The sequence below is a fragment of the Mesoplodon densirostris genome, chromosome 14 (genome assembly GCF_025265405.1).
Source record: "Mesoplodon densirostris isolate mMesDen1 chromosome 14, mMesDen1 primary haplotype, whole genome shotgun sequence".
Classification (NCBI taxonomy): domain Eukaryota; kingdom Metazoa; phylum Chordata; class Mammalia; order Artiodactyla; family Ziphiidae; genus Mesoplodon; species Mesoplodon densirostris.
The window spans coordinates 2688453-2716079 of NC_082674.1; the positions used below are offsets into that span (position 1 = coordinate 2688453).

A 27627-nucleotide genomic window follows, 5' to 3' on the forward strand; every position below is an offset into this window, starting at 1 on the left:
CCACTGCTGTGCACTGAGCCTGTCTTGGAAACAGCAGGAGAAGGTGGGCTCGCGGGTGAGGAGAGCGGCTCCTCCGAGGGGAGGCCGGGGGCGGGATGGGCACCAGGGACTCGGGTCACAGGGGGCCGGATGTGTGAAGCGGATGCTCACCAATGTTTGTTTTATGGCTGAGTGTCCGAGTTTTCCCGTAACGGTAAACACGCCTCTGTGTGTATCAAGTGTCAGTTATGAGGAATCAGAAGAAGCATCCGGAGTGGTGACTGTTGTCACGGCTGGGCGAAGGGGACGTCTCGGTGGAGGTTTAAGTCGGCACCCGAGTGAGAGAGACAGAGCGACAGAGAGGGAGACAGACAGACAGAGCGACAGGGAGAGAAAGGCCCCAGAGCACAGAGAGCCACTCCAGGACAGCTGCCACCGTGGCCCCGAGCGGGCGGGTGTGGTGGCCGGCGCGCCTGCACACTGTCACTCGCTGTCGCGGTTCCCGGAATTCCCGTCACTGTTTACTGCTTCTCCCTCCCTTCAGGAGTCAGCGTGCTGCGAGGCTCATCATGAAGCGGGCCCTGGCTCTGATCTGCCTGGCCTTCCTGTCGGTGCTGCGGGCCGGGGGCGCACAGCAGACGGTGGACGACACCTGCTCCGTGCAGATTCTCGTCCCCGGCCTCAAAGGTAACTTCCGCCGGGCTTCCTGGAGGTCAGGGCCTCCCGGGCAGCAGCGCGAGCGGCGGACGCAGCGCTCATCCCGCATCCCCGGGCCGGCTCGGGGTCCGGCCGCGGGCAAATCTGCCCCGTCGATGGCCCTGATCCCCCCTTCTGTAAAGTCCAGGGTCAGACTTACGTGGCGTCCACACTGTCTTCAGGCGAGGGATTCTGTAATTCTGAAACCAGACGTTCGTGTGCAGCTCGGTCCTCTCCGGAGGGACCCTGTGAGGCGTCCGAGGTGTGTTCCAGGCACTGCACACGTCACCTCCAGCGCCCCTGAGGGTGAGATGCTCTCATTGTGCAGATGAGGCCCGTCCAGGCTCAGGGAAACTTAGCAATTTGTCTAAGTGGGTTGCGTAGCTCTGAAGCCTGGGCTCCTGTTACGGTTACTGAGAGGTCTTTTTTTTTTTTTTTTTTTTTTTGCGGTACGTGGGCCTCTCACTGTTGTGGCCTCTCCCGTTGTGGAGCACAGGCTCCGGACGCGCAGGCTCAGCGGCCATGGCTTATGGGCCCAGCCACTCCGTGGTATGTGGGATCTTCCCGGATTGGGGCATGAACCGGCGTCCCCTGCATCGGCAGGCGGACTCTCAACCACTGTGCCACCAGGGAAGCCCTGGAGCTCTTTATTCCTTCTTCGAAAAATCAAAAAAACCTTCTCCTGAGCTTTTTCTGTAATTCACCTCCAGGGGCAGCTGCCTCTGCAGACCAAGGATGGGTGGGCGCCAGCACAGGGGGAGGACTTTCACTCAAAAAGTCACCGGGTTCTACCACGCACGGGCAGGAGATCCCAAACCTTGTGGCTCCCAAGCAGGACCAGCTCCGTAATTCGAGGGGCCCAATGCAGATGAAAATGTGGGATCTCTTGTTCAAAAGTTAGAAAGAATTTCAAGACGGGGACAGGGCGCCTCCACCACGTGGGGCGAGCTGCCCCTTGGGCCTTGTGCGCCTAGGAGCAGCGGGCAGGGTCCCGCAGCCCCAGATTCCAGTCTGCCCCTCCTGGCCCTCTAGGGCTGCGTGTGCTCTTAGTAATGAAGTGACACGGCCATTTGTTTTCTGCTCTAAAATTACTCAGGGCCTCTGAAGCACACAGCTCCTGACTCTGGAGCGAATCTCAGATAACCTGGGAAACACACACCAAGAGGAGGCCCTAAAGAATGGTTTAAGCGTATATTTATTGTTATAGAAAGAGTCAGTCGTTTTTATTTATTTATTTATTTATTTATTATTATTGTTACTTTTTTGGCTGCACCGCAGCTTGTGGGATCTTAGTTCCCTGACCAGGGATTGAACCCGGGCCCCCTGCATTGGGAGTGTGGAGTCTTAACCACTGGACCGCCAGGGAAGTCCCAGAGTCAGGAACTTTAAACAGTCTCTTCCTAACCCCATTAAAAATATACAAATACACAGAAATAGGAAAAAATCTAGACGGAGATCCACTGGCATGCTAGCAGCAGTGCTGCTCTCTGAGCACGGAGTTGTGGGTGTCTGGGAAAGCTCGGTCCAGATATTCTACTGTTTAGCCACATTCACAATTTAAATATTAAACTGGGACACTATCAAGATTCAGATGTCTCTGGGTTTTCAAGCACATCTTGAGGGTCCTCTGAGACAGATGCTTTTTGACATCTGCATTGGTGACTATTTCTGCTGCATCCATATTAAGGGCGTTCCAACCTGCATGCTCGGTGGGTCCCCTGCAGCGCTTCCTTCTCCGAGGGTGGCCCGCTCCAGGGACACCTCACCTCCTCTAAGCAATGATTTCTCACCACCCAATACTGTGCTGTGGTCGGTGATGAGCCACTGTATTGCCAGGTGGAGGCATATGGTCCACAGAGAGCCGACCTGCTGTCACTGTCCTGCTCCTCCCCCGCTCGCAGACTGAGTGTCTGCGGTGGGCCCTCCAGCCGAGGGTTCTGCCAGAGAATCCGCGGGGCCCCTGCTCTCCAAGGCTCACCTTCTGGCAGGTGGTCAGACAGGCTCCCAAGTGGTGCTGAAGCTGTGTGGGATGTTTGGGGCCGTGGGCAACACGCAGGCCACGTGCTACCCACAGTGTGTGTTCTGGATCCAGCATTTCAGGGGCAGCATTGTTTCACACGTCCGGTTTCACGCTAGTCTGTCAGCACCAAAGCAGCGATTTTAGTGGAGAAACTTAGTATATTCAGGAAAGCCCCTAGAAACTGGATATCTTGTTCTTTTTTAAATTTCCAGCTTTGTTGGGGACGTAACTGACCAATAGAAGCTCTGTCTATTCAAGGTGTACATCGTGATGCTCGAATAGGCAGGTACCTTGTGGACGTATGGCAGTCACGTTGATGACCACACCCACCTCACCTCGTTACCCTCTGTGCGTGTCTTGTTCTGACGCAGAAGCGTGGGTCAGCCAGAGTTCCTTCTTTGTGATGAGAGGGTGCTGACCCGAAACAGATGAGGGGTTTCACTGCTCTGATTTTTACGCTGGGCAGCAGGGGAAAGTGGAGGAGAGAAATCTACAGCAGCAAAGCAAGTTTGGGGCTTCTGAGCAGTGAACGTTCAGGCCCGTGTAGATGTGTGTCCCCTGCAGAGTGAAGATTGGCATCATGGCAGATCTCCTTCCCTGGATCTGCGTCTCGTGCAGCGTGGGGCAGCGGCGGGCCGGCCGCCCTCCGCCCGGCGCCTGGTCCCGCCCAGCTCTTCCTCAGACCAAGCTCCGACCTCGAGGACATTCTGTGCTGCTCTCAGGGCACAGAGAGCAGGATGCGCACGGGGGCAGAGGGGGACGGGCACAGTGCAGACACAGAGGGGCTGCTCCATCCCAGGCTCTTTCGTGTCCACTCAGTCAGGGTCTCGGGGGACTTAGGACTTTCCATCGCTCGATGGGTGGAGCTTCAGCATCACACCCAGCCTCAGGGCACAGGGGAGGGCGTGCTGCCTCCTGCCTTCTCCGAGTGGCTTGCCAACCACTAAGCGCGCTGGCCACACAGGGAGCCAGGCAGGGGATGTGGGCTTCGCCGGCCACACTCGCCCGGATGCGCCTGAGAGCCGGGGCAGTCTGTGAAAGGTCTGATTACAGCACACGTGCCAGGGCCTGCCTTGGTCAGTGGAGATAAACACAATACAGGCCCCGCCCTTAAGATGAAAGAGGCGGGTGAGTGGTCTCCATTTGTTCATCAGACGCGTCTGTGTTACAGGCCCCACCAGGCCAGGCTCAGCCTGCGAGGGTGGAGCCAGTGTCCGTTTCCTTGGAGACGGAGCCTGGAGGTGGCAGGTGGTCTGTGGGACTTGGCGCCTGGCTGCTTCCAGCCCGTCCTGGTGCTTCTTCCTGCAAATCCACACTGGGCTTCAGAATCCTTCTCAACATGACTCCAGGAAGCCTTCTCCTCGAGAAGAAAGTCATCTGCTATTACAGACCTAAATGTAACACATTATCTTTGTATCTGGAGAGATTAACAACTGATTCTGATGGAAGAGCGGTCTTTCTTTTATGGCTGGAAAAATGGGTTGTGGGTAGGAAAACGTTGGTGTGTATTAGCAAGCCTGCTGCTCAGAGATTTTAAAAGGGCATCGCTATTCTTATAGGTTTTATCAAATTAATTGAAAGAAGGTCGATAAAGCCAATAATGTGACTAACACACGCATGTGGGGATTTCACGCTTCTGGAATGCTGCTCTGGGCCCGTTCCCTCCTCAGCTCTGGTCTCCCTGCCTCTTTCCTGTCCTGACTGCTTTCTCTCCCAGAGGACGGTCCAGTAGGGGACGTGGCCTGCTTGTTCTCTGATTAGGGTTTTGCTGCCCAGAGCTGGGGAGCTGGCTTGTCGCCTGTCTCTGGCCTGGCTCTTCATCGTAAAGTGGACGTGACGCCTGCCTCATGGGGCGGGTGGCGGGGGGGCCAGGTTAAATTATGTAACTAAGTGAATGACCGTGTGTGACCCCTAGGAGTTCATCTTTTTTTTTTTTTTTTTTTTTTTTTCTTTTTGCGGTATGCGGGCCTCTCACTGTTGTGGCCTCTCCCGTTGCGGAGCACAGGCTCCGGATGCGCAGGCCCAGCGGCCATGGCTCACGGGCCCAGCCGCTCCGCGGCATATGGGATCCTCCCAGACCGGGGCACGAACCCGTATCCCCTGCATCGGCAGGCGGACTCTTAACCACTGCGCCACCAGGGAGGCCCAGGAGTTCATCTTAATCTATAGAAGAAGCTGGTGGGTTTGCTTGGTGTTAATTTTCCACGATTATTGACAGAGCTGCTGTGCGGTCCAGGGCTCTCCCGGCTGCTCCAGGAGACGTGGGCGGGCACGATGTGGACCCGGCGGGCACGATGTGGACCCTCCGTCCACGGCGGGCAGTGGGCACTGATGATGCCCGCCTCTGGCCTGGACCCTGGAAACATTATTCTTACTGTCCTCCCCTGATGCAGGCATGGGACCACGGTATTTTCCTCCTTAAAGCCTGGCGGGGGCGTCCGGTGGGCCGTACGTGTGAGGTCTGAGCACTGTCTGTGCCCGGCCCTCCCGGCTCGTCCCACCTCACCTGTGCAGGTGTCCCTTTCTCTCCCCAATCTCTGCCTGGCTTCATCTTCCTGGTTCAGCAGGTCTCTGTTAAAAGCCACTTCATCAGAGAGGCCTCTTCTGATCTCAGTCTAAATCACAGCCCTTTTGTTGAAGTTACTGCTTCGTTTTATTCTCGTACCCTGTGTTGCTAATGACAATTCTATGTCAATCTAATTCTCATTCACATGCGTGCAGTCTTTAAAAATTCCTTTTCCTCGTGGCGCTTATAGAATTTTCTCTTTATTCTTGATGTTCTGCGTGTCACTCTGACACATCTGAGTTATTTTCCCTCGTTTTTTTCCCGCCGGCACGTGCATTGTGCTCTTTGGTGAATTTCCTTCGTGCCGGGAGATCGTAGCTATTAAATCTTCACAGCTATTAAGGCTTCAAACGTCTCTTCTCCTTTTCTGGAATTCCTGTATGATGGATGTTGGGATTTGTGGGTTTTTTCTTCAACGCTCAACCTGATAACTTCAAAACCGAAACAAAACTCTCCATCTCCTTCTCTCTCAGTGTTGCCGTGTAGACAAGTTCTCCATCCTCCTTATTTGGCTCATGAATTAGCTTTTATCCTTGGCCATTCCGTTACTCAGCCTGCCTATAGGGTAACTTGTTTCAGAAACGTATTTCACGCACGAGATTCCCTAGTCGGTCCCCTTTCATTGCCGCTTGCTCTTGATCATAGGTGCCTCTTCTCTCTCGTCTTTGTGAGGATATTCAGTGTCTTTCACAGTCAGATTCTGGCTGCCCCATTGAGTCCTGTTTCCTGGGTTGTTATTTCTTTTTTCACGATGTTGGTGCGCCTCCAATGTCTGCTGATTCTTGATGGTGAGATCAGTCTGTTAGTCGGTATTTCTTGGTAGACTATCAGTTCTTCTCCAAATATTACTACTGTAATGATTTCCTTTCTTTTTAAAAGATAAGAAAAAACCCCGAGAACTACCCAGAGATTCAGGGGCCCGTGTGTGCGAAGTGTGTCCATCGCCCTTCAGCAGTGGTTCATGGAGCTGTCACAGCTGTGACAGGGGGTGGCAGTAACATGCCAGCCCTGCATTCCACGTTCTAATGGCACTTGCTTTGCTTGTCTCTTTGTTTCCTTACGTTTAAATGGAATGCCCCCTCCCCTTAAGGCCAGATTATCAGTTTGGGGGATCTCACTGGGGAATCTGTTGTCTCAGGGAAGCCTCTTTACCAAATGAAGGCGCGTGTAGAGAATTTACGGAGAATGAAAGTTCACTTGAATGTTGGGCTGCTTTGTGCACAGCTAGGCAGGTGCACGTCAGCACCCACCCCCGCTCGTTGGAGGCAGATACATCAGGGAAGTAGGTGAGGCCACGAGACAGTGACTGTGGTACAGAGCAGGGGCCTCATCACGGGAGAAAAGAGATCCAGTGAGGGGATGAGGAGCAGCTTCCTGGACAGTCAGGTGAGCAGGTGAAACCCGCACAGGTGGGTTGATGGTCACGGCCGACTAGGCAGAGGCAGCAGTGTAACCGGACCCCGGGCTCCCGGTGCAGGCCTGTGGGCAGGAGCTGAAAAACGGGACATTATTTATAACTACATTTGGCTCTTGGTGGTTTTGAATCTCCTTTGAGAAGGGAAGTATCATAACGGACTCTGTGATTTAGGAAGATGGTTCTGGGGTGGATTGGAGTGGGGGGCGGCGGGGGGGGGGACCGGGAGGGGCCTTGATGTCCCGTCCGCACTCCATCCTCTGCTTCCACCATGCCCTGTCCTGCTCGGACAGGGTGCCTCCACGGTTGTTTACGACCCGTCTCCTGCCCTGAGCCGCGTGAGGGCGGGCTGGTGGTCCACTCACCTCCAGAACTGCAGAGACGTGGCTGAGCGTGGAGCCCCCGTGGGGATCGGGAGGGAGTGGCCGGTTGGACTTGGCAGAGCTGGGCGGATGCTTGCACTTATCCAATGAGGGAGACGCAAAAGCAGAGATGACCGTGGGGCTTGGAGCTTGGAGTCTGGGAGACTCGGTGTCTCAACAGCAGAAGCAGGAAAGTCCACAGAAGAGACTCATTTCTGGGGAAAACCATCAGGTCGACTTGGGACGTGCTAAGTGCAGGGTACCGGGGAGACTCCACAAACAGCCCGTTTCCCTGTTTCGGTTCTGAACAAAACCGGAAATAAAGCAAAATGTGCCAAAACATGGTCAGGATCTATGGGGAAGGCTGGGGGAGTGTGTAGCTTAGGCTGAGAGCAGGACGCACCTGGCCAACGAGCCTGAACCGGGTGATGTGCTCACCTGGTCACAGGTGTCCCCGTGTGGGAGGACCCTGCCCCTGAGCAGCAGTGTACCCTCTGGGGGTGCTCACACTGTAGGGACAAGGGGACGCCGACTCGTGTGCCCAAGTTTATTCTTCCCGAGGGTACCGGCCAGACGAGGGAAGAGAGAGCCCAGCGCGGGTGGCAAAGGGGCAGCAGAGCAGCCATGGTGGGTGCTGGGGAGCCCTGCGCACCAGAGGGCAGGCTGTGGCCAGCCCAGGGGGTGGATGGAGAGAGGGACAGATGCATTCCCAGAGGGCGCGGGGAGGCAAGGCAGCAGAATCCTGAGAAGAGACTTGGGGAGGGAGACCTAGAGCCAAGGCTGGGAGCAGGTTGGGAGGAAGGGGTGAAACCCCCCGGGGGTGGGGTGTGAAGAGGGAGGCCAAGGGGCCTGGCAGGCGGCAGAGACACCGGAGCCCGGCGCACAGGGCAAGGTCCTAAAGGCATGTGACTTCTTCCACAGGGGACGCTGGAGAGAAGGGAGACAAAGGCGCACCAGGACGGCCTGGAAGAGTCGGCCCCGCGGGAGAGAAAGGTACCTGCTGCCCCTGGGCCCCGAGGGCACAGCTGGGGCGCCGGCTCCTGAGAGAGCTGTTGGTGGGGAGACGTGGGGGGCGTCCGAGAGGAGCCCGACAGCTGTGTAGGTCTCAGGACTGAAGCAGGGCACAGAGAGGGCTCTTTAGACGGTGCTCCCTGGCTCTGACCTGCCCGGCACCGAGAAACAAAGTGCCTCCTGGGAGGTGTGCCTCATCGGGTGGTTACGTGTATGGAAACTCAGCGCTCGCTTGGCCTCACGTGCAAAATGGGGATCCTTTGTGATCGTTACACGTATAAGTGCAATTATGAGGTGTGCAAACAGTGATGGAGGCGTGTGAACAGTGATGGAAACAGCCATGTAGGTGTGCAAAGGAGAGAGAGCAGAGATTCGGGTGGGGCATGGGGGGTTACACCGTGGCCTCCCGTTTTTGGCTAATGGACCCTAGTCACCTTGAATCTGTTTCCTCATCAGGAAAAAAAATAGTGTCGTTCAGCCTGCCTGCTGGGGTTGTGCTGAGGCTTACAGAAATTAGATCCTACCTAAAAAAGTAGCTACGTGGTACATGGTGATGTCAATAAATGTCATCATTAGGATATACTTACTTTTGCTGCTTTAAAGTTTGTGAAATCCTTAAAAGCTGTGTTTGGAAGTGCTTTGTCAACGCCTGCACACTATTCTATGAGAACACGTGCTGAGATGATCCAGCCGGTCCCCACCCAGCCGCATAGCATCGGAGTTAGGTGGTTCTTGTAACAGCACAGATAAAAGTTGTAATGTTTTTAAGTCCATGCACTGTTTTTTCATTTTTAAATTTTTTAATTTTTTTTGAATTAATTAATTTATTTATTTTGGCCACGCTGTGAGGCATATGAGATCTTAGTTCCCAGACCAGGGGTCGAACCCGTGCCCCCTGCGTTGGGAGCACTGAGTCTTAACCACTGGACCAGCAGGGAAGTCCCAGTTTTTTCATCTTTTGAGGTGTGATTTACATACCATCAGTGAGTTTGGCAGCTGCAAATGCCTGTGAGACCCTGGTCCCAGTCAAGACCCAGAGCACTTCTGGCACCACCATCCCTCCATCAAGCCCAGGTGCTGATTTTTATTTCTTACTTTCCCTTGACTCATAACAAATTAATTAAAAAATAAAAGAGCTGTGCTCCTGGTTCAAAGTTCAAAACATACAGAAATTATTCACAGCGACTAGTCTCCTTCCCATCCCCCCCAGCAGCCCGACCCACTGGCAACCACTGTTAGGTTTCTTTATCTTCGCAGAGATATTTTGTAATGGCCGAGTGAACTCTATTCTTTCCTGCTTCTGTACAAACAACTGCAAAATGTATGTAATGTTCTGCATTTTGTTCTTTTCACTTATCCGTGTACTTGGAGATATTCATTCTACAAGAGGACATGCAGGTTTTGCTTGCTCTCGTCTGGAGACATTGTGTCCGTTCTTTAACTGGTCTCCTGTTACTGTAGACTTACAGTTCCCTAGGGCCTTGCTGCAGTGAGTGAGTAATCTTGTAAACGTCATTTTTAATGTGCACAAGTACAGCCTGAAGATAAATTCCTGACAGAGTAATTGTTGATCAAAATGCACGTGCATCTGAAATGTTGGTGGATATGGCCTTCCAAAAGGATCGAATCCATTTACCCTCTGTTTATTGAAGCACAAGACAGCCGACCCCTTCACCCTCCCTGCCTCAGAAAGCTGCCAGTCTGGTAGCCGTGGAAGGCCACATCAGTGTGGCTTTAACTTAGCCTCTCTTATCATAAATGAAGTCAGCTTATTTTTCAGGTGTTTAAAAGTCATTTGTATTTCTTTTCTTTTTTTTCCTTTTTGAGGATTGTCTTTTCCTGTCTTTTTAAAAACCCTTCTTGGGTTCTTCCTTTTTAAAAAATTTTTATTTATTTTTCGGCTGCGTTGGGTCTTCGTTGCAGTGCGCGGGCTTCTCATTGCGGTGGCTTCTCTTGTAACGGAGCATGGGCTCTAGGCGCGCAGGCTTCAGTCGTTGTGGCGTGTGGGCTCAGCAGTTGTGGTGCACGGGCTTAGTTGCTCCACGGCATATGGGATCTTCCCAGACCAGGGATCGAACCCGTGTTCCCTGTATAGGCAGGTGGATTCTTAACCACGGTGCCACCAGGGAAGTCCCCCTCTATTGTCTTGTGAGGAAAATGTCACATTTCACAGTTAGGAAGTGAATATCCCCCTATTCTGGATGGTCCCAAATTCATTTTCATGATGCCATTTCATTGATTTTTTGTTTTTTTTCCCTTTGGCCGAGCTGTGCAGCATGTGGAATCTTAGTTCCCTGACCAGGGACTGAACCCACGCCCCCTGCAGTGGAAGCACAGGGTTTTTGCATTGATGTTTTTTCAAAGTAAGGATGTTTGAGCTCAACACACATGCAGCAGGAAACGCCGCATTTCATGCCAACGTGGACCCTTGGCTGCTCTCTCATCTCTGTCACTAGTATCACCAACATGTAGCTCTGTCATCGCTCTGTCATCCTCCTCATTCTCTCTTTTTTTTTTTTTTTTTTTTTTTTTTTTCTTTTTGCGGTACGCGGGCCTCTCACTGTTGGGGCCTCTCCCGCTGCGGAGCACAGGCTCCGGACGCGCAGGCCCAGCGGCCATGGCTCACGGGCCCAGCCGCTCCGCGGCATGTGGGATCCTCCCAGACCGGGGCACGAACCCGTATCCCCTGCATCGGCAGGCGGACTCTGAACCACTGCGCCACCAGGGAGGCCCCATCATTCTCTCTTATTCTCACTCTTGAACAGGCAGGACAAGCACGCAGAGACTGTAAATGCTGTTATCATAGCGTCTGAATCTCCTGATGAGGATGAACGTTGCTGGGAAGGCAACAGCCTAATTCATTGTGTTTTCCTGTCATTAACCACTAAGTTGAGTGCGGTTACGTGCTGAGATCTCGGGGAGGCCACCTGAGCCCCAGAGTCAGAGGGGGAGAACAGATAGGTGGACCCTGGAGAGTAAATTGAGGCAGAAAGCTGCGGGGCAGTGTGGAGGGGAATTTGGGCTGGATCGAGAATCTGTCTTGTTTCAAGTTTTTCTAACATGTAACAGTAAGGTATGCTCATGATAGAAAATTTATATATATATACAAAAGTGGTGAGGAAAATCGGGCATAATAAAATCATCCAGAGATAACCATTTATTTTGGTATATTTCCTTTTTTGGGGTGACTGTTCTTGCTTTGTTGCAATTATGTTGTGTATATAAGTTTGAACCTATTTCTTAAATTTAATGCCAAATTTTAGTGTAAGTATTTCTCATGCTATGAAATCATTTTGATGAATGTCTCCTATCCTTGGGTAACTTAGAACTCCACCGGGGGAGGTATGTTCCAGAGCAGAGTCCTGTGTATGATTAGGGCAGGAGAGGGGAGCCTGGACCTGCCCTTTCCAGGCCCACTGACCTGCCTGACAAGGAACCTGCCAGGCTAGGAGGCGATGGGGCAGTGATCACCGGGCTTGCCAGGGGTCTGGCTTCGCCACTGACAAAATGAGCAGGTTTGGTCTGGGGTCTTTGCTACTTTGTAGAGTACAGAGAACAAGTCAACCCAAGTGGGATATATTTGGATTATTGAATAGTGGGATAGTTACGTAGAAATCTAGGAAACATCCGTTTTTGGATGACCTTTAAAAAGAGGACTGGCCGCGGCATGTTAGAATATAAGAGAATAAAATAGGATACAAGAACAGACATGTGATCGACTAAGATATTTACAAAAAGATGAAGAAAAAGGATGGAAAAGAAATTAATGAAAATATTAGTAGTAGACATTTCTGGGTTATAGGATTATAGACCTTTAAATTTTCTTCTTTAAATTCTTCTTTACATTTTCTCCTGTCTCTGTCTTTGGTGTTCCCAACAATGTGCATGAACTATACTTTTGATGTTAACAGGTATTTTGAAAGGTTGCAGTGGCCGTGGCCCTGGCCTGTTGGCGATGTAGGCTCACCTGGAGGCCCAGGTGAGGGTTCGTGAGCTCTGGCGGTCTCCCACACACTGACGGCCATGCTCACGGGGTCAGCATGGCTGCGCCTGGGCTCGTCGGAGCCTGGAAACTGAGAGCTGCGGCCAACCTCAGAAGCGCTAGCACAGGTTCAGTGTGGCGAAGCTCGAGGCGGCCGGTGCCCGGGGACTCAGGTGTGCTGGGAGGCGACCTCAGCTCCAGGACGCCCCAAGGCTCCTCACAGGAACCGCTCTCCCGCCGGGATGCGGGATCCTCCCGGCCACCTTCCCATCCTCCTGCTTTCGTGAAGGCGTTCCCACCAGTACCCTGCTCTCAGCGGACTGCAGCTACTGCCCGGGGGGCCCTGTCCCCTACGGAGAGCAGTGACCGCTGCAGGGCGGGGGGCTGGGGAGACTTGCCTGGTTTCTGCATCAGCTTGGTTTCTATGAAGAATGGCAGTGGGCTGGATCTGGGTACCTGTCCAGAGGCTTCTGAAAGGGGTTCCTGGGATGAGGGCTCCGGGGCAGGACGGGCAGGGTGTGGGCGGGGCAGACCCGCTCAACGCCAGCCGGGCTGCTTACCAGCTGTGCCGGCTTCACACCCTCGCTTCCAACCCGTGAAGGCAAAATAATGACGTAGTCGCTATCAGTCCCTATTGTTTATTAAAGGATGAAAGCTGGGAACTTGGGAGCAGCAAGCCTGGTGCACGGTGGGCCCTCGGGCAGCTGCCTTGCTCCCACTTCCGAGCTGTTCCAGCCCCACGCCCACCGGCACTGAACCCGAGGGGGGCCTTGCTCATCCCAGACAGCGGCCCTTTCACGAGGGCCCCTTCAGAGTCAGCTGGGACCTTTCACAGACGGTTATTTCCACTTGAGGCTGTGTTGATATTTCCCCAGGCACCACATTAAGCCAACTTAATTCCTCAGTTGTGTTTATGCAGTGCACTTACATCATTCACACTTGATTTTCATTGTTTAGAAATTATTTTCACCGGAATTATTTTTCCCCTGTGACTTTTCACGGACTCCTTGAACAGTTTTTTTTTTTTTTTTTTTTAAGAATCAATTTTATTTATTTATTTATTTATTGGCTGCGTTGGGTCTTTGCTGCTGCGCGTGGACTTTTCTCTAGTTGCGACGAGCAGGGGCTACTCTTCGTTGTGGTGTGCGGGCTTCTCATTGTGGTGGCTTCTCCTGTTGTGGACCATGGGCTCTAGGCACGCGGGCTTCCATAGTTGCAGCACTCGGGCTCAGTTGTTGTGGCTCGCGGGCTCTAGAGCACAGGCTCAGTAGTTGGGGCGCACGGGCTTAGTTGCTCTGCGGCACGTGGGATCTTCCCGGACCAGGGCTCGAACCCGTGTCCCCTGCATTGGCAGGCGGGTTCTTAACCACTGTGCCACCAGGGAAGTCCTTCTTGAACAGTTTTAATGTTTTATTTTTTACCTACCTCACATCTTCCCAACTCTCGCCTCTGCCATCCTGAGCTCTTCTGAGAGTGTTATTTGCACCTGGTTGAAAATTTCAGCTCTAAATTGTATAGAGAGGACTCTCCCATCAATTTTTAGTTAATGACCATTTTTCCCTGTGTAGTTTTAGCCAGCGTCAGTTTTATTTGGTGATGGTTATTTCTATCAGTAACATTCCCTATGAAATTGTCAGAAGACTAAAAGCTCTTATTTACTTTCTTGCTAGTTTATGAAAAAGCGTGAGTAATTCCCTGTGGATAGTCCAGAATTCCTCACTGGTGTCCCATCTCCCTGGGTTTTTGCACATTTCCATTCCCCCCGCGGGACCCTTTCCTTCACTTACCACCTCATTCCTGACTGGAGTGTTCTCATCCCATCAAGGACCTGGCCCTTGGAAGGCTCTCAATCAATTGTTTGTAAACTATCTTGACATTCAATGTCTTGGAATATCTTTGAAATCTGCGGGTGACCTGTCTGTGGCTGAGGGGCCTCAGGTGTGCGTGCACCTGCTCGTCCCCAGGTGCTAGAGAAGTCTGCGGGCCGAGACTTCTGAACATGCCGAGCTGGGTTCATTCCCTGCTGCCTACTGAGCAGACAACTCTGCTCTGAGGATGCTTCCCAAACCATGGGGACCAGCTGGGCCTGGAGTTAAAATGCAGCTTCAGCTTTGGTTTGGGGGTGCGGCCTGAGATGGGGCAGGTCCGTTGGCCAGCGCCGGGGCTGCCGATCACCCGGTGCTGCGTGGGGTGGGATTGCAGGTTGATCACGAGGATCTGGACACCCTCCACCTGGCGCCCTTCTCACGTCAGCTTCCACGAAATGCAAGCTGCGTCACATGGGGCTGCTGCAGGGGGGCTTCCTCTTCTGCTGATTTGCCTTGTGTTGGGGGGTGGCCTCTGGTCACACACTGAGCAGCCCCCCTGTTGAGAACTCAAAACAGCTGTAGGAGAAAGCGCCAGAAAGCTGACGGTTGCCTTTTCTGGAATGACAAAGACAAGCCCAAGGGCCGGCAGAGCCCCCCCCACCCCCACCCCCGCTGTTGCTGTCCACTGTCCTTTATTGAAATGAGAGCTGTCCCCACACTGCCAGAGTGCACGCTGTGTGCACACAGCACGGAGCTGGCTTTGCCACACGACCTGCTAAAAACGTGTCGTCCCAGCTGTCAAAGTTCCTACCCCCAGACACGCAGCTAAGAGGCTGCCGGGCCCCTGGGCGCAGAAGCTGGAGACCCACCTGGCCCGCGATGGGGGAGGGCGACCCTACGTCAGCGACGGGCTTTCTGGGTTCTGTAACGTGCACCTTATCTCCGCTGAAAATCGCAGAGGAAGCTGGATGCCAAGTGCTCTTTCCGCCCTGTCTCCTCTTCAGAGGACGGTGTGAGATCTTCGTTAAAATTAATACGAATTAGCAGCCCGCTGCGAGCTGCCCCCCGTTCCTCATGCATGTCCAGAGGACAGATGCGCGCTAGCACACTTCTCACAAGCGGGATGGGATGGGAAGGGCTGGGAAGGGCTGGCACCGCAGTCACAGCTCCCTGGGGAGCCGCCACCGCCAGCTCTGGAGACTTAAAGGGACCGGATCTGAGCGTGTCTGGTGCGTTTCCAATCATCCCACACCACCCGGGTAGGGGGATTTGTTTGGTTTTTGCAAAAAGCTTCTTGTCATTCGGAGAAGCAAGAGGAGGCGGGATGCAGCCAGCAGGCCTCCTGTTCAGATCCAGTCTCCTCTAGGCTGGCAACCACGCTGCTTTTCTGCTGCTTTCCAAGGAGTGTCGGCGAGTTAAAGCAAGTCAGCATCGCAGACGACCTTGGGTTGCCCTCAAGCAGAGAGTGTGTGGACATCTCAGGGAACTCAGTGGTTCTTGCTTTTTCCTCTCCAACACACCCCAAAGAGAGAATATTCCTAATAGGAACGGCAGCCCACACCCTTGACCTTGTGTGCAGGTGACCTTGGTGCAGGGGCCTGCTGTAGACTCCTGCTTCCAGCTTTCAGCCCGAGTGCTGTGAGGAGGAAAGGTTTGCTTGGTGTGTGTTTGTATGTTTGAACATGCGGTTTATGTGTATGTGTGCATGTATGTGTGAATGTAGATATGTGTGCATGTGTATATGTATGTATACACACATGCATGTGTATGTATATATGTATATGTATGTGAATATTTGGAATGCATGTGTGCATATGTATGGGCGTTCATATGTATGGGTGCACATGTGTATATGTGTGCATATGCGTATGTATGTGTATACGAATGTGTGTATATGTGTGTATGTGTGTATGTGTGTATATGTATGTGAATGAATGCATGTGTGCATGTATGTATGTCTGTATATGTATGTGAATGCGTTATATGTATGTGAATGTGTGTATATGTGCACGTGTATATGTATGAATGTGTGAATGCATTGTGTATATATGTATGTGTATATGTGCGTATATGTATGTGAATGCATGTGCACGTGCATATGTGTATATATGCATGTGTGTATATGTATGCGCATGGGTGTACATGTATGCGAACACGTGTGCATGCACACGTGTATATGCATGTGAATGCGCATATACGTTCATGTATGTATATGTGTGTATATATGTATGTGTGTATATATGTATGCATGTGTATGTGCATGTGTGTATACATTTGCGTATATATGTGAATCTGTGTATGTGTGCATGTGTGTGTATGTACATGTGTGTATGCACATGCGTGTATGTATGTGAATGTGCATATACGTACATGCATGTATGTGTGTGTATATATGTATGTGTGTATATATGTGTGTACACGTGTGTGTGTGCATGCGTTGCCCAGCAGGCACCCACAGGTGGTGGCTGTTGTTACTCTGACGCCCCTCTTGGGGCAGCACTGAGGGCTGGGAGCTGTGCACGGCAGGGCGCTGGTCGTGCTGGCTGGGGTGACCGTCGCATCAGGCCCAGCTGCCCCCAGCGCCTAGCCTTCTGCACAGAGGCCCTCTTGTGAGGTCATCGGGGGCGTTGTGAACCAGGCCTCCTCCGGTCCGAGGGCCTGGGCCGTGGGCCCCGAGGATGCAGGGCTGAGCAGGGACGGGGAGGCCTGGCCCCTGAGCGGCTCCTCACAGGTGAACCGGCACCACAGGAGGCTGGGTGTTGGCTCTGCTCTCTCTGGTTTCCTATTTCCCACCTTCTGGGCCCCCGGGGAGGGTCGTTTGTCTCCCACGAGCCTGCAGCATGCCCTCAGGCCCAGTCCCTGGAAGTGCAGCCTTGGCTTGTGGCTGGGTCTGTGGAGACCAGGCCGCTCCCCCACAGCCAAGGTGGGGGCTCGGGGCCCTGGATGTGGCCAGGAGACCTGGGCCGATGTCCTATGCTCAGTGACCTGAAGGGTAATGCCACTTTGCAGGTGAGGAAGCCGGGGCTCCGAGGACTGTGACTCACCCAAGGCTGCGCGGGCGGAGGGCTGGGACCCGGGCCTGGTCTGCCCGATTGCAGGCTGTGCCCTGGATCACTGGACACCAGTTGTACTAGCGGCATGACTGGTGGTGGGTGGCACCACCCCTCTGATTCCAGTTTCTCTTCTGGGGCAGAGGGAAAGTGTACCAGTCAGCTGGGGCTGCCGTAACAAACATGGCAGATGTTTATTCTCTCAGCCCTGGAGGCTGGAACTCAGAGACCATGGTGTCTGCAGGGCTGGTTTCCCTGAGGCCTCTCTCCATGGGGCGCAGATGGCCGCCTTCTCCCTGGGTCCTCACAGGCCTTTCCTCTGTGTGTGGCTCGCTGGGTGTGTCTTCCTCTTCTTACAGGGACACCAGTCCTGTCGGATTAGGCCCTCACCTTTCTGACCCCATTTAACCTTAATTACCTCTTGAAAGGCCATCTCCAAATATGGCCACATTGGGGGTTAGGGCTTCAACATATGAATTTTGGAGGACACACAATTCAGCCCATACCCTGTGGCCATGGCAATAACATTGTGAGGTTGAAATCCATCGGTACATGTGGACACGCTTTCCTGGCACACAGTGTACCTGGAAGTATTCTAATTTATCTCTGAAAGTTGGAAAAACGAGCAGAACTGCCCCAGATTGCAAGCACCTCTATTGCTAGCTCCAGTTTGCTCCTGGCAGCAGCAAGCAGTGGGTTACCATGGAATCTCAACCAACCTCCAAAGAGGGCTGCCCGTGGGGTCTGGTCCAGTTCTGCTCCAGCTTTGGGGCCCCTGGAATCACCCAGGGATGTGTTAAAATGTGGATTTTGGTGCTTGAGCTGGTGGGGCCTGAGGCTCTTCATGCTTGTGAAGATCCAGGGGGTTCATGGGGGACATGGATCGCCCCTGGGGAAGCAGCGTCCCAGCTCGGAGGTTCTGCCTCCAAGTGACAGTTACAGTGGCCAACACTTACGTCCAGCTGCTACGTGCCAGATGCCGTTCCCGACGGTGCTCACGTTTCTCTCAACGCCCAGTGAGATGGCTCTATTATGGCTATTATTAGCCCCATTATGTAGGTCAGAACTGCACAGAGATAGCACAGCCGAATGACAGGGGGAGGATCAACTGGGCCCCAGGGACCGAGCTCTAAGCCTTGTGCACATGGCGCTGTGGGCCTGGAGTCTCAGACACGCGAGAGGAGCTGTTACTACAGGACACCACTTTGCAGAGAGAAAACTGAGGCGCAGAGAGACTCAGCCTCAAAGGTAGAGCTGGGGTGCCTGACCCCTAGCCTTGGCCTGCACGATTGGCCTCCTGCAGCTCCAGCCTTCTCACATCCCAAACCGCAGGGTTCTCCAAGCCCGGTTCTGGAAGCAGCGGCATCCGAAGCGCTTGGGAGCTCGACAGGGATGCCCCCCGCCCGGACCTGTGGAATCCCCCCTGGGGCGGGCCCAGCCGGCCGTGGTGACGAGTCCCCGGGGGACTCCCACCCTGAGGTTTGCAGACCTGCAGCGCCTTCGTTCCCCGCCTCGGGCTTGGGTTCACTGCCTGCCCCCATCCCCCTGCCCCGTGAGCTGCTGGCATCCGATTGATTTTCTATACGTGTGCCTGGTTTCTCAGAGCCCCCTATGGCAGGGGCCGGGTCCCACACCCCTCCAAGGGCAGGAGCTGGGCTCAGTACCTGCTGGGGGCAGGTGCCACGTGTCAGCAGCAACCTTGAATTAGTGGTAAAGTTCGGCTGTGCAATTGAGAGATGGGCTGAAAGCCAAAGGCTCTCCAATCATCCTCAGGTTATGACATTTACCACAGCAGGATGTGTGCTAGACCCTGACTGCATCCTTCAGCAGATGCAGTGAATCATGAATTAATCATCTACTAAGCTGAGAGATTTTATGCGGGGTCGTGGGGTGAGGGGGCAGCCCTTTCCCCATTGTTTTTGATCGCAGGTGTTTCCCCCTCCAGTGTGCTCGTCCAAGCCTCCTTACCCTCCCCCTGTGTGCTTGGGGCAGCAGGAGCCGTCTGGGTGGGAGCAGTGGGGGGCAGGTGTTGTTTGAGTTCCCCTCTGCAGGGAGGTGTCTCGGGGAGAAGTGACCCCAAGGTTGGCAGGAGGCCCACACTCTGTTCTCACATTTTCTAGGTGGAATCTTAGCAAACATCACACTCTTCAGGTGATGGGTTTGCACTCACACCCAGTCTGCCCCAATCTGCCCATTAAAACGTGGACCAGACTCCTCTGCAGTGTTGGGTCTTCTGAACGAGGAGGCGTGTTCCCCGGGCAGGAAGCCACTCTCCAGACTCTGGTGACCCTGCCCCTCTCCAGTGGGAGTTCAGTGGGATCCACATGCTGGGGACCATCCGCCCAACTCATTACTGTAGGTGCAAATCCCTCGGACTCTGTGTCTCTGCCTTCCTGTCTGAAGATATGGTTGGGTTGGGGGTCTCCGAGACCTCCTCCTGCCCTGGGCACTCTTTGTGGGATTGCCCGATGGAGCCTGAGCTTAATCCAGTTTATCAGGCCTGCACGTCCCTGTAAGGACGCCGCAGCAAGTGTCCCAGCAGACCCTGCTGAGACAGCGTGAAAACAAGCCAAACCACCCCGTGATTTGGCGAGATGTGAAAGTGAGAAAAGCATGAGCACGGAGGTCATCTCGACACTTATCCTGCTCAGCCCAGCTTCCCCAGGACTCACGTTGACCCCAGGACCTCAGGAGGGGCACAACTGAGAGTTAGGGAAGAGGGAACGTTGGCCTTTTGAAGAAAAGGTGTCCGGAAGGAGGGTGGCGGTTGAGGCCCTGGAACAACAGCAAGAGCCGAGTGTGCACTCCAGGGACAGGGGCTTTTCTCTGGGACACTTTGCAGGAGGCTGAGCAGAGCATCTGTGGTCATCTTTGAGCTCAGACCACACTAATGGACTGGAGGGTCCAGACAAGGGACCAGGGGGTCCAGACAAGTGGCTCGGGGGCCATAGCCAAACACCACAGACACAGGGGCTTAAACCCCTGACGCTGATCTCTCACGGTTCTGGAGGCAGGGGTCCCAGAGCAGGCTGTCTGCATGGTTGGGGTCTGGGGAGGACCCTCTTCCTGGCCTGCAGAGGGCCGACTTCTGGTCGTGTCCACAGATGGTGGAGAGAGAGGATTCCAGGCTGTTCATCCTCTCATCAGGGGACGCATCCCACCCCCGTGACCTCCTCTAACCCTGACCCCCTCCAGATGCATCACACGGGGGTCAGGGCTTCAGCATATGAATCTGGGGGGCACTTCAGCCCACAGCAGGAGGGGACAGTGGTCAGGCCTGCTTAGGGGCACGATGCTCCTGTATTTATGGGAGCACAGACAGGGTGGGGAAGCTGAGGGGAAGATTGCAGGGCGAAAACAGTTTAGACGTTTGAAGGACTGTCTGTGGACGGTGGGTTAGATTAGCCGTGCATCTCTCTGGCTGCAAAACCAGGACTGCTGGGTGGAAGGAGCAGGTGGCAGCTTTCGAGCTCCTGCAGGTCACGAAGGGACACTTTTCTGTGGCTGGATCTGCCTCAGGACGGCTGCGCTGGGGGGTTCGCTTAGAGCCCCAGGGGCGTGGCTGTCGAGGCCTCTGTGGCCCCGTCTGGCCCAAGAACTGAGTGTCCTGTTCCTCCTCCAGCGATAAAGTAAAGCCCCTCACCATATCCTCAAAGTGGAATATTTACTAAATAAATACTTACTTAGTAAATATTTTGGCACATATCCCTACAAGGCAGTGCTTATCAATGATTTCAGTGCTACTCCTTTTTCTGGGTTACCAGTAGGGTGAGTGCAGTTGATTGACTGGCTGATTGAAAACTTTTTTTCCTGTTATCTTTTCCCTCTCACTGCTCTGCCGTTTTCCTGTTAGAGAATTAATCAGGTCGAAATGCTGTCATAACGCGACACAGAAAGGCTATATATTCCTCGACCCTGGAAGGACCAGTCAGGAGACTGAAGCAGGGCCGGGCCGTCAGCGTGGCTGAGAGGGGAGGGCAGGGCTGGCGCAGCTGACGGAGCCCAGGCGGAGCCGGGTGCCCGACTGCGGCTGCCCCAGTGAGCCCCGTCCCGCCCAGCCCTGCAGGAACTCTCTGCACCCTGGGTCCTGCTTCCTTACCTCCCGCCCCACCCTCTGAGACCCTCCGGTCGGCCCGTCCTCGTCCTACGGCTTCTCTGGGCGGCACCTCCCTCTCTCGTCTCCCCCCTCAGACCAGTGGCGGTGCTCCAGGGTCCCCGGCCTGCTCTTCCCACGGGGGGCCTTCTCGCTGGGCCCCCTGGTGCAGGTCTGTGCATGTGGGGCCCCCGGGCTCCATCCCCATCCCAGACCCAGTCCCCGCAGGCCTGCCGGACACCTCTCCTCGCTCGTCCTGGGCATCGTGACCTCAGGGTGTCGTCTTCTTGCCCCTCCTGCTGTCCAGGGACGGGCACCCCTACGCCCCAACGACCAGGCCAGAGGCTTGGGCACCACCGTCCCCTTCACCCTGACCCTCCCTCATGCTGGTCATTCAGATGTGGTCGTCTCTGCCTCCCAGATGCTTCTCAGTCTGGGAATTTCTCCCTACCCTCCCGACACCACTCCCCTGGGCCGCCTCCTGCGGAGCCTGCCTCGTCCCTGTCCAGGCCTCGTCCACGTGTGACCAGAGGCATGGTGACATGGTCCTGGTTGGTGGCTGTCTTCTCCCCAGCTCCCGGATGCTTCCTCGGAGCCCTGGGCATCTCCTGTTACAATACTAGTTGTGTGAGTTACCACCGGCCGCTTGTCTCCCCAACCCCCCCACAGACCCTGAGCCCCGTCACTCCTGTGTCCCCAGCATCACGCACGGTACACGGTGTCCGGGTCAGGAGTCACCTCGTGGTAGGACCAGGTACTTGACCCGCGCAAGCGCTTAACCCCCGAGAACCCCATCTGGGCGATGAGCCCCTCCTGTAACCAAATAAGAGAAGATGTGTGTGCGTGCTCTGTGCCAGACACTTCGCCCTGTGTGAACGCAAGCCGGCTTTGGGTGGGGCGTCTGCACTTCCGCTGTGGTTCAGCCCTCAGCCTGGGCTCTGCCCTCTGACCTCGGCCTGGCCTGAGTTGTGGGAACATCCCAGAACTAGGACTTGCTTGCTGGCCGGAAGTGCTCAGTCTAAGGCGCTTGGTTGAGTTGAGGTCGTGGGGATGTACAGCGTGGCCTCCTCTGTTCCGTAGTGTGTGTGACTTTCGGGGGTATGTGTCCTCCTTTGGGAAATACATCAGCAGGTGACATGTAGAGCCTTCTGGGGTCAGTCGGATACACGACCTTGGGGAGGTTAAACAAGAGTTGTGCTGTGTTCGGTCTCCTCGTGTGCGTGTGTGCGTGCGTGTTCGCGTGGCTGACACACGTGTTCACGTGGCTGACACACAGGATGTGTACTGCATGACCTGTGCCTCGACCAACTGTGATCTCATTGTTTTCCGCAGGAGACGTGGGTGACAAAGGACAGAAAGGCGGCGTGGGGCGCCATGGAAAAATCGGTCCCATTGGTTCTAAAGGTACTTCGGACACACCTCTGCTCGCTTTCCCTCGCAGGCTTACCGCCCGGGCGCTTAAAGAGTAGCTGGTGGTCGTGTTTATTTTGTGCACTTTATACACGATAAGCTCTGTTCCAGCATTTGCGTTTGGGGATCGATCAGACTTGACTGGGTGCCACGAGGTGGGGAGTGCTCCCTGCCCCTCAGGGTTCACATGCTGCCTGGGGGAGAATCAGGAGCCCCATTTAAGCAGCAGAAGGACTGCGTTCCCGACACACTGTCTGTCCACCTGCAGCTCGGGCGACTCAGACTCTCTGAGACTGGGGGCTGGCTCCCCATGAGCACAGGGGGCAGGAGGGTAACAGCAGCGCGGAAGCAGCGCCAGTGCCCACGCGACCCCGTTTGACCTGCACAACCCTGGAGGGTGGGCAGCTCGGGAGACTGTCCCCAGGGCAGTTAAGGGGTCTCTCAGCATCGCCCGGCTCTTCCGCGCCCCCCGCCCCCCATTCCGCACTCAGTCAGCAAACGCTTTCTGAGCCCCTGGCTTGTCCTGCGCCCGTGCTGGACCCCAGAGGGCTCAGGGTGAAGGAGGCAAGGCCCCCCAGCCCCGTGAAGGGCTCCCCCAGGTCCTGTCATGGGTGCTGGCAGCAGGAGACAGAGGCTGGGGGGCTTGGGGCTGGGAGGGACTTTGGCTGTGGTCTGCTCTGCCCAGCGTGGTGCCCGCAGTCCTGTGCCCCACCACCCTGCCTGGGGCTTTGAGCTGTGAGTGGGTCCAGGTGGTCAGTTCTGATCGATGACACGGACCTCCCCCGGCCCAGCCCGGCCCTGGCGGGAAGGGTCCCTCAGCCAGGACCGAGACGAGGAGTGTGGCCAGCTCGGCGAGCTGCGTCTCTCCTCCCGGCAAATCCGTGGGAAACACCTGCCCCGTGGATTCATTACAGAGCACACAGATCGCTATGCATGATACAGAGAGGGATGCGGATGCTTTGAAAAAGCTTAAAAAAAACTGTGGTAAAATATTTGTAACATCAAATTCGTCACTTTAACTATTTTCAGTGTGCGATTCAGTGACACTAAGCACGACTGCAGTGTTGTAGAACCAGCACCACAATGCTTTCATTCCCCCAGAGAGAGACTGTCCTCAGGAGGTAACAACGCCCCACACCCTGCAGCCCCTAGCAGCCTCTAATCTGCTTTCTGTCTCTATGAACTTGCCTGTTTAGATATTTCATATAAATGGAATCATACAGTATTTGTCCTTTTGTGTCTTATTTCACTTGGTATAATGTTCCCCAGGCTCATCCATGTTGTAGCAGGCGTCAGAATTTCCTTCCTTTATAAGGCTGGATAATATTCTGTTGCATGGATGGACCACATTTTATTTATCCCTTCATCCGCTGATGGCACTGGGGTCGTTTCCACCTTTTAGCTGCTGTGAAGAATGCAGTGGCTACTGGCTACAAGTAGGGATGTGTGTGCTTTTAACATAGAGCATGGGCTCTGGGTAAATGTCAGAGTCTCATCAGGGGACTGCTTGCCAAGAAGGCCCTTACTGGGCTTAGCTTACCTGATCTGCTCCATCTCTGAGACTGCCATCCTGGGTCCTTGTCAAGCTGATCCTTGAGTCATTTTCAAGCTCCTGATGTTGATAAAAGAAAAAAAAAGGGGAATCGCTTGGATGGAGACTGCCAAGCTCTCTCCACCCCCATCAAATGGAACATGACTCTCCAAGGATGTAGAAGTCGTAGAAGACAGCCCCTTCACTGTCCCAGGTCGGCTGAGAAGCTTAAGTCCTCTCAGGGGGAAGAAAGGTAGTGCTTTAGGAATATTCCTGTGATTTTTTTTTTTTTTTTTTGCTGTACACGGGCCTCTCACTGTTGTGGCCTCTCCCGTTGCGGAGCACAGGCTCCGGACACGCAGGCTCAGCAGCCATGGCTCACGGGCCCAGCCGCTCCGTGGCATGTGGGATCTTCCCGGACGGGGGCACGAACCCGCATCCCCTGCATCGGCAGGCAGACTCTCAACCACGGCGCCACCAGGGAAGCCCTATTCCTGTGATTTTAAAATGACTATCCATTGTCTAATTTTAGAGCAGCTAGGAAGCTTTGTTGCCATGATTTTCTCCTATCCCTTTGTTCATAAGTTGGAAGAAACGGAGGGGCAGAGTGGCTGAGTCGTCTGTCCTGTTCACAGAAGGCTGGTGCCCAGGTGTCCTGGTGGCTGTGCCCCTGGGACATCTTGCTGCCTCTCAGAGAGGGACAGGGAGGACTGATCTCATCTTGACTCTGTTTGGATGAGGTAACCTCTAAGGTCCATCCGTCTCTGACGTTACCTGTTCTACGTGAATTTTCTTGCTGTGATGTGGCACATGGAAAGAACTGGCACCGGGTGTTAAGGATTTCCGAGATGATAGCGTGTTCTAGGAAACGTGCTGGGTTTTCCAGAATTGACTTAAAGAATGCTCATCTTGATAATCTCTGAAGTTCCGTGATATGTGGATGTTCCATGTCACACAAACAGAGCCTGAAGGATCAGTCATCTACAGACGATTCCTCCCTACGGTTCACCTCAGAAGCCGCAGGGCACTGCACATGGAAGAAAGAACATTGTTACCTGGACATTTTGAACTCAGGAGACACGTTCCACCCCTGCTTTGTGACTTTGGTCTTGCTTCTCTTTTCCAGGTGAAAAAGGAGATTCTGGTGACATAGGACCCCCTGGCCCTAATGGAGAACCAGGTATGGCATAAAGGGTCCAAGGATTTTTTAGAAATGTATTAAAATTGCACTTTTAAAAAGTATAAATCATGACATAAAACTTAATAGGCTGGAAAAAGCACGTGTAACTGACACGCCTTCCTCGTGCATCACACCCGCCTGTGGACTATTTCAGTATTTGCTTTCCTGCCACCTGAATGTGTCCATTCCCGCTCAGGGCTGCGGTCCGCACGCCGGCTGTGTGTTATGACACCTCATCACCATCCGGCTTAGACACGCGCGTCCTAAAGCGCCCTTGCCCCCTTTCCTACCGCGTCTCTGGGGGCATCGGGACCCCCTTCTGACCACCAGCTTCCCTGAGAAGCACGCCCGTACTTTCTGGCTCATCTTCCTCATTCTGGGTGTCCTTGCAGCCGACTCCCCACGACCCTCCCGTCACCGTGGACCCCGGCCCTGCTCAGTGGACTTAGCCGACTTCCCTGCCGGCCGTCCCTCCCTGGCTCCAGGAGACCGGGCCGCGGGCAGCCCCTGTCCTTTCTGCCTGCCGCCCTGTTGCCCCTGCTGCTCCCTCTCTTCTCGGAGGAGCTCTGCCCGCTGCCCTTTCTTCTTTCTCCATGTGGCACAGCCTGCTGCCCGCTCCAACCCCACCCCTGTTCCCTGGGCTTCGGCTGCACCCGCCCCCCGCCCCCCTGCCCAGCACGCACCTCCACCCCGATGTCACTCAACCCCTGTCCCCGCCAGGTTCAGGCCGTCTACGCGCAGTGTCCCCCAACCCCTGCCGGACTGCTCCCGCCACCATCACTCAGGCTCTTGTGGCCTCTCAGCCCCGTTACTGAAACGCCATCCTAACAGGTCTGCAGCTCCTGGTCCTCGTCCCCACCGTGTGTGACCACAGGAGACACTTCACAGATACTAGATTGAGGGGGAAGATACAGTGTCCAAGTCCCTTGGGTAGGCCCTTCCTGCGAGCTGAGGGGAACTGTCAGGTTGATACCGGTTCCATCTCTCCGGAAAACATCAGCGCCTCAGACCTCAGCAAACTCAAAGACAACGTGTATCTCAGAAAAAGTTCCATTAAAGAAAAAAAAAAAAAAACCCCAATCACACCAGCATCAGTCCAGGTGCTCATGTGTTGGGGAGTGTTTGGGTTCCAAGTGGTAGAGGGGGTCTGCGAGTCTGGAAGACGGGGCCAAACGCCAAAGAGCGTGTTCAGGCTGGAAAGGCAGGCTGAGAGCTTCGCACGACGGAATTTCTCAGGAAAAGGGGAGAAGTCCTGCCGCTGTGCTCACAGAGTCAGAGCAGCGGGCGGGCAGGAGCCGGCGGCCCCTCCTGGTCTGGTGGAGAAGCCGGAGTCAGCAGTGCTACCATGGGCGACGGGCCCCCCAAGCGCTGTGACAGCCGAGTGACATTCTGAGAAGGTCCCTGACCACGTGCAGCTCTTCACAGCTGGAAGGTTAGGGTCCTCCTGAGCGGGCCAGGAGGAAACGCCTAAGCTGAGGCCAAGGTTGGCCATGCTGGGATGACTGAACATCACCCCACGGTTCCAGCTCCACCACTTTCCTCCAACGTCTTGTCGTCTCTCCTGCCACGCTGTCACTGCCCGCAGTCTTCCCGAGGTGACTGTCCTAACCCCCTGCTCTCGCCCACCTGTCTCGCTGCCATACCTCCACTGATTTCCTTCTAAGCGACCAGAGCGAGATTGTGAAACGTGAATCCGACCTTGGCGCCCCTGTGAAAACTCTTCCACTGCTCCTGGCCTTTAGGATCAAGTGTGAAATCTCCACTGCAGCCTCAAAGGCCTTCGTGTTTGTTGAATCGCCTATCATGCGAGGGAGGGGGTGCCCCCCTCTCTGAGCCCGCCTCTGGGTCAGTCCCATCACACGCCGGCGCCGTCTCCGCAGGCATCCCGTGTGAGTGCGGCCAGCTGAGGAAGGCCGTCGGGGAGACAGACAACCAGGTCGCGCAGATCACAGCGGAGCTGAAGTTCATCAAACACGGTACGTGCTTCTCGGGGCTTCCCTGCTCCCGTGTCCCCCCGACCCCTGCCCGGAGGCAGCGCGGCCCTGGGTCTGCTCCCCGTGCGTGCGTGCTGGGTTGGCGCCCCGGGTTTGCTGGGGACCCGCGAGCGCTCGCCCTCCAGCCCTGTCCCCGCAGCCGTCGCCGGCGTGCGTGAGACGGAGCAGAAGCTCTACCTGCTGGTGAAGGAGGAGAAGCAGTACGTGGACGCTCAGCTGGCCTGCCAGGGCCGGGGCGGCGCGCTGGGCATGCCCAAGGACGCGGCCGCCAACGGGCTGCTGGCCGCCTACATCGCGCAGGCCGGCCTGGCCCGCGTCTTCATCGGCATCAACGACCTGGAGCGGGAGGGCACCTTCGTCTACGCGGACCGCTCGCCCATGCAGACCTTCAGCCAGTGGCGCAGCGGGGAGCCCAACAACGCCTACGACGAGGAGGACTGCGTGGAGCTGGTGGCCTCCGGGGGCTGGAACGACGTGGCCTGCCACCTCACCATGCACTTCCTCTGCGAGTTTGACAAGGAGCACGTGTAG

General features: G+C 54.9%; 1 protein-coding gene across 1 annotated transcript; it reads left to right on the forward strand.

Annotated features, from left to right (window-relative positions):
- Positions 1–548: 548 nt before the first annotated feature.
- COLEC11 (collectin subfamily member 11) lies at positions 549–27627 on the forward strand. Its single transcript, XM_060117712.1, has 6 exons — positions 549–666; positions 7959–8030; positions 22314–22385; positions 25049–25102; positions 26983–27078; positions 27236–27627. The coding sequence occupies exons 1-6, from the start codon at positions 549–551 to the stop codon at positions 27625–27627; spliced, it is 804 nt and encodes a 267-aa protein (XP_059973695.1).

Coding starts and splice junctions, on each gene's coding strand:
- COLEC11 (XM_060117712.1), top strand. CDS start 549: ATGAAGCGGGCCCTGGCTCTGATCTGCCTGGCCTTCCTGTCGGTGCTG. Junction 22,386..25,048: donor CGGTCCCATTGGTTCTAAAG/GTACTTCGGACA, acceptor TCTCTTTTCCAG/GTGAAAAAGGAGATTCTGGT. Junction 27,079..27,235: donor GCTGAAGTTCATCAAACACG/GTACGTGCTTCT, acceptor CTGTCCCCGCAG/CCGTCGCCGGCGTGCGTGAG.